Below are 6861 nucleotides of genomic sequence, written 5' to 3'. Positions count from 1 at the left end.
AGTTTGTGTGTTGCACAGTGAATCAGGCACACAAGTGCGTGTGTGTGCATGAACTTTGCAACAGGTCTGTCAAAGCTCCACCCCTCGCCTGACTCATCTGAGACGGTAAGATTGCACTTTGGATCAAACGCAAACACAACTTCCAGTGAGGAGGACAGGCTGTGTTTCCATCCACAGCAACAGGAGGGAATAGTGACCCAGACCACTGGAACAACCTGCTGCTGACTCTGTCAACTGAATGGACTTTAACAAGAGCCTGCACGATTCACTGCGAAAGTAAACTCCAGGGAACATTCTAGAAGTTCGAGTGTTACCACAACTGACTGGCTGGATTTCCTGTCTTGAGCAGAGTGTTTTTAGCTTTACTGAAAAGACAAAATGGCTGCCAATGTGTCTCTTTCGGAAGAGGACTTGTCCTGTCCTGTGTGTCTCAACGTCTTTAAAGATCCTGTTTTGCTGTCCTGTAGCCACAGCTTCTGTAAATCCTGTCTGCAGGACTGGTGGCAAGAGAAGAGAATAAAGCAATGTCCAGTTTGTAAGGAAATCTCTTTGACGGATCGTCCGCCTCGTAACCTGGCTCTGAAGAACCTGTGTGAGGCCTTCACACAGGAGAGAAATCAGAGAGTTCCATCAGGCTCTGAGGATCTCTGCAGTCTGCATGCTGAGAAACTCAAACTGTTCTGTCTGAATTGTCAACAGCCAGTGTGTTTTGTTTGTCTTCATTCAGAAAAACACGCCAAACACAGTTTCAGACCCATCGATGAAGCTGCACCAGAACACAAGGAGAAAGTCCAGAAATCGCTGAAGCCTTTACGGGATAAACTGAAGGTTTTTAATGGAGTTAAAACTAACTACGACCAAATGGCTGAACACATTAAGGTCCGGGCCCGGCACACCGAGACGCAGATGAAGGAACAGTTTAAGAAGATGCATCAGTTTCTACATGATGAAGAGGAGGCCAGGATCACTGCACTGAGGGAGGAAGAGCAGCAGAAGAGTCAGATGATGAAGGAGAAGATCGAGGGTCTGAACAGAGACATATCAACTATTTCAGACACAATCAGAGCCATCGAGGAGGAGCTGAAAGCCGAACACATCTCATTCCTGCAGAACTTCAAGACCACGATGGAGAGAGTCCAGCTCACTGGACTGCAGGACCCACAGCCGGTCTCTGGAGCACTGGTAGACGAGGCCAAACACCTGGGCAACCTGGCCTTCAGAGTCTGGGACAAGATGAAGGACATTGTCTCCTACACTCCTGTCATTCTGGATCCCAACACTGCCCATCCAGTATACACCCTGTCTGATGATCTGACCAGCGTGAGATCTGGAGAGAAACAGAAGCTCCCTGACAATCCAGAGAGATTTGACCCTTGTGCCTATGTCTGTGGTTCTGAAGGCTTTAACTCACAGAGTCACAGCTGGGATGTTGAGGTTGGAGACAATACAGTCTGGAGTGTAGGTGTGTTAGCAGAGTCGTACCAGAGGAAGGGGAACACAGCGGGTCCATCCTGGAGAATAAAGTTATCACGTGACGGTAAATACACAGCACTCAACGTGTCATCCACTCATCTCTCAGTGAAGCAAAAGCCTCAGAGGATCAGAGTCCAGCTGGACTGGAATGAAGGAAAGCTGTCATTCTGTGATCCTGATGCTAACACACACATACACACCTTCACACATAGGTTCACTGACACACTCTTTCCATTATTTTACATTGGTCTTGATACTGATACTCTGAAGATCTTACCTAGAACAGTCTAACTCTGGACAATGTACCATAGACATGATGATGATGATGATGATGATGAAGACAAAGACGATCATTATATGACGATGATAGATTGATAGAGCATCTTGATCAAGCAATAATGGTAATAATGTTAACATTAATAACCTGATGATATTACTGACCATGTTAATGGCAATGGTTGTTTAGATGTATAGATTAACCCGTTAAAGGGGAATACCACTCATTTCCACTATGTCATTAATATACCTTAGAGTTGTTGTGTGGAAATTCATTCATTCATTCTGTGTTGCCTAGAACTGGAGGTCTGAAAAATACATTACATTATAGTACATCTTTGTGACGCTCTAAGGTATAATGATGACATTGTAAAATGTTGAAAATGAGTGGAATTTCCCTTTAAGACCTGAAGCAGATTCTACTAGTGTTGATTTTGTCGAGTAAAACTATGACGAAAAATGTCCGTCGATTACCTTTTTTCACTGATGAAAACTAAATGGAAACTAAATGAAAACTATGCTATGATGAATAACACTATAAGACTAAATAATACTGACAATTTTGTCAACAAATTAAAACTAGACTAAAATGTTAAGGGCTAGTGGACAAGAGATCCAATATAAGTCATTTTATGTTGCAAGCTGAAAATAGCAGATCTACAAGCTCACAATGTGTCACAGTACCGTACAGTGCGACACTTTGTGAGCTTGTGGCCTTGTGGTAATGATGATGATGATGATAACTATCAACGGTATAAGATGTTATAGAAATAATGTTAGGGGGTATTTATGTACGATATATGATACTTTTACTGATATGATACTTTTCCCATATTGTTTTCTTTAGTGTGTAGAGAGGCATATGTACCTTTTGATTTCTGTTGAAATTATAGATCTGTTGAAATTATAGAACTGAAGGAAAGACATAATTATGTATAAGAATGATTTGTAAAATCAAATAAACATGATCTACCACACAACATCGGTGGTATTTGAGTTCAGTTGCATCAATATTGACTCCCATGTTTAAGACATTATTAGTTATGTCATTTTATATGACGCTGAGCACAGGTCAGTATGTTAAATATTACACATGTTTTATATTCTATTTCTGCCCCAGGTTTCTTCTAGTTGAAGCTGCACTATTATGTAACTTAACTTTTCTACCTGTTACCTTCTATTGTATAAGTTATATGGCATTAACTTAACATTAATTTAACATTAATAATAATAATAAAAAACGTTATTTATAGAGCACCTTTCATGCCACGAGTGCAGCGCAAAGTGCTTTACAAGACAAATAAAGTACAAAGTATATAAAACTAAAAATATCAAACAACATACCAATCAAGGCACAAACAAAGTACAAAAAAATGCCAAAAACACAAAACAACAGAAAAAATGCATAAAAAGACAATGAAATAAGGTAAAACATTGTATACATTATATTACATTAACGTACTCTAACATGCAGATTGGACAAAATGACAGTTTATTCAGTAAAAATAAGTTACATAGTGCCTCTTTAAGACTGCATTCTCTGAGCTGCCAGACAGATTTGAGCCCTGCCCGTCATATATGACTCCTATCAGATTAGCCATAAATGTGTTTATTATGTCATTGTGGCTGTAATAATACAGATGGTGTCTCTGTAGCATGTGTAGCACGTGTTGCTATTTTTGCTACTGTACGTGTGATGTATATTTTATACCATACAGAGGAGAAAATGTGCAAGGCAGACAGACGGGATTTGATGTTCCATGAGTTGTTTATTTCAACGAAGTACAGCTTACAGCATAGACAGACTCACGCCAGCCAGCAGGGTGGCTGACGTCTCCCATGTAGGCTTGCGCCCCAACTGACCAAATGATTGTATTCTAGGTGACTACTTAAGCACTTTACATTGGCGTGGGGTGTCGACATTTGTCGCATATTTATTAGTGGCAAAGTCTTTGATCAACCAGTCTGTTCCTTCACGTCAACAAACTCTTTTGTTATGCCAATAACCACCGGAATTCGGCTCCAGGATATATCACCCTGAGAAGGCCGACACCCTAGGTGCTAATCACCAAAAATAGGTCTACTGTAGTATGTAAATTGCACAAGGCACAACTCTAGAACACAAGGGCATGTAATATTGCAGAATTATGGAATCTCATATTCATCACGTGCTATGTTGCTACTATACAGGAGAGTCAGTGTGTCCATTTGACTTCATTGACTAAAATTATGATAAATGTTCGTCGACTACATTTCTTTCACTGGCAAAACAAAATAAAAGCTAAATAAAAACTAAGCTATGATGACTAAAACTAAGACTAAATAAATGTACAATTTCATCAACAGTTAAAAACTAGTATAGTTTTCCATGAACCATATAAGGCAGTAGGCCTATGGCAAGTAAATCTGATTTAAAAAAGAATTAACACCAAACCAATGTCATCTCATGCACCACACACAAAACAACAGAGAGGGGCAGGAGCTTGCATCCAAAATGTGAAATAAATTATACACATTTTGTGATGTATATACGACACAGAACCCTTGTGACTGGAAGCAAATTCCACACTGACACAATAAAAAAATCAAACTTTTCCCATTCTGTTCACTCTCTTGTTCCCTATACGTTGTCTATTTGTCTTGTCTATACTTTATAATAGATAGATGACTGACTTTACATTCGACCAATTCAGTTTGTGTGTTGCACAGTGAGTCAGGCACACAAGTGTGTGTGTGTGCATGAACTTTGCAACAGGTCTGTCAAAGCTCCACCCCTCGCCTGACTCATCTGAGACGGTAAGATTGCACTTTGGATCAAACGCAAACACAACTTCCAGTGAGGAGGACAGGCTGTGTTTCCATCCACAGCAACAGGAGGGAATAGTGACCCAGACCACTGGAACAACCTGCTGCTGACTCTGTCAGCTGAATAGACTTTAACAAGAGCCTGCACGATTCACTGCGAAAGTAAACTCCAGGGAACATTCTAGAAGACCAAGTGTTACCACAACTGACTGGCTGGATTTCCTTTCTTGAGCAGAGTGTTTTTACCTTTACTGAAAAGGCAAAATGGCTGCCAATGTGTCTCTTTCGGAAGAGGACTTGTCCTGTCCTGTGTGTCTCAACGTCTTTAAAGATCCTGTTTTGCTGTCCTGTAGCCACAGCTTCTGTAAATCCTGTCTGCAGGACTGGTGGCAAGAGAAGAGAAGAAAGCAATGTCCAGTTTGTAAGGAAATATCTTCGATGGATCGTCCGCCTCGTAACCTGGTTCTGAAGAACCTGTGTGAGGCCTTCACACAGGAGAGAACTCAGAGAGTTCCATCAGGCTCTGAGGATCTCTGCAGTATGCATGCTGAGAAACTCAAACTGTTCTGTCTGAATTGTCAACAGCCAGTGTGTTTTGTTTGTCTTCATTCAGAAAAACACGCCAAACACAGTTTCAGACCCATCGATGAAGCTGCTCTGGATCACAAGGAGGAGGTCCAGAAATCACTGAAGCCTTTACAGGACAAACTGAAGGTCTTCAATGAAGTGAAAACAAACTATGACCAAACAGCAGAACACATTACGTTCCAGACTCGCCACACAGAGACACAGATGAAGGAACAGTTTAAGAAGCTTCATCAGTTTCTACATGATGAAGAGGAGGCCAGGATCACCGAACTGAGGGAGGAAGACCAGCAGAAGAGTCAGATGATGAAGGAGAAGATCACGGGTCTGAACAGAGACATATCAACCATTTCACACACAATCAGAGCCATCGAGGAGGAGCTGAGAGCCGAACACATCTCATTCCTGCAGAACTTCAAGACCACGATGGAGAGAGTCCAGCTCACACTGCAGGACCCACAGCCGGTCTCAGGAGCACTGATAGACGTGGCCAAACACCTGGGCAACCTGGCCTTCAGAGTCTGGGACAAGATGAAGGACATTGTCTCCTATACTCCTGTCATTCTGGATCCCAACACTGCCTATCCACATCTCATCCTGTCTGATGATCTGACCAGTGTGAGACGTGGAGAGAAACAGAAGCTCCCTGACAATCCAGAGAGATTTGACCAGTATGCCTATGTCCGTGGTTCTGAAGGCTTTAACTCAGGGAGTCACAGCTGGGATGTTGAGGTTGGAGACAATACACGCTGGGATGTAGGTGTGTTAGCAGAGTCGTACCAGAGGAAGGTACTAACAGCGAGTCCAACCTGGAGAATAAAGTTATTACGTGACGATAAATACACAGCATTCTCCAGACCAGGGTCATCCACTGATCTCTCAGTGATGCAGAAGCTTCAGAGGATCAGAGTCCAGCTGGACTGGAATAAAGGAAAGCTGTCATTCTGTGATCCTGATACTAACACACACATACACACCTTCACACACAGGTTCACTGACACACTCTTTCCATTCTTTTACATTGGTCTTGATACTGATACTCTGAAGATCTTACCTAGAACAGTCTGGACAACTCTGGACAATGTGTCATAGACATGATGATGACGATAATTATATGATGATGATAGATTGATAGAGCATCTTGATCAATCAATAATGGTAATAATGTTAACATTAATAACCTGATGATATTACTGACCATGTTAATGGAAATGGTTGTTTAGATATTAACCTGTTAAAGGGGAATACCACTCATTTTCAACATTTTACTATGTCATTAATATACCTTAGAGTTGTTGTGTGGAAATAATAAAACCCCCCATTCTGTGTTGCTTAGAACTGGAGGTCTGAAAAGAATCATTAACATTATGTTATTATAGTAATAATAATAATACAGTACATATTTGTGACGCTCTAAGGTATAATAATGACAATGTAAAATGTTGAAAATGAGTGGAATTTTGAAGCAGATTCTACTATGTTGATTTTGTCGAGTAAAACTATGACGAACATTTTTTGTCGACTACCTTTTTTCACTGATGAAAACTAAGCTATGATGACTAACACTATAAGACTAAATATAGTGACAATTTTGTCAACAAATTAAAACTAGACTAAAATGTTAAGGCACTAGTGGACAAGAGATCCAATATAAGTCATTTTACGTTGCATGCTGAAAATAGCAGATCTACAAGCTTGCGTTGTGACCTGGTAATGATGATG

General features: G+C 40.9%; 1 protein-coding gene across 1 annotated transcript; it reads left to right on the top strand.

Annotated features, from left to right (window-relative positions):
• Positions 1–378: 378 nt before the first annotated feature.
• LOC310859142 (uncharacterized protein) lies at positions 379–6231 on the top strand (the record flags this gene model as incomplete). The annotated part of the gene is made up of 2 exons (XM_083765543.1): positions 379–1720; positions 4814–6231. The coding sequence occupies 2 exons, from the start codon at positions 379–381 to the stop codon at positions 6229–6231; spliced, it is 2760 nt and encodes a 919-aa protein (XP_083621669.1).
• Positions 6232–6861: the final 630 nt, after the last annotated feature.

The sequence above is a fragment of the Protomyctophum parallelum genome (assembly GCF_964188405.1).
Source record: "Protomyctophum parallelum genome assembly, chromosome: 5".
NCBI classification, from domain to species: domain Eukaryota; kingdom Metazoa; phylum Chordata; class Actinopteri; order Myctophiformes; family Myctophidae; genus Protomyctophum; species Protomyctophum parallelum.
Note: the sequence above shows the minus strand (reverse complement) of the source record. Positions and strands in the feature narration are given on the sequence as shown.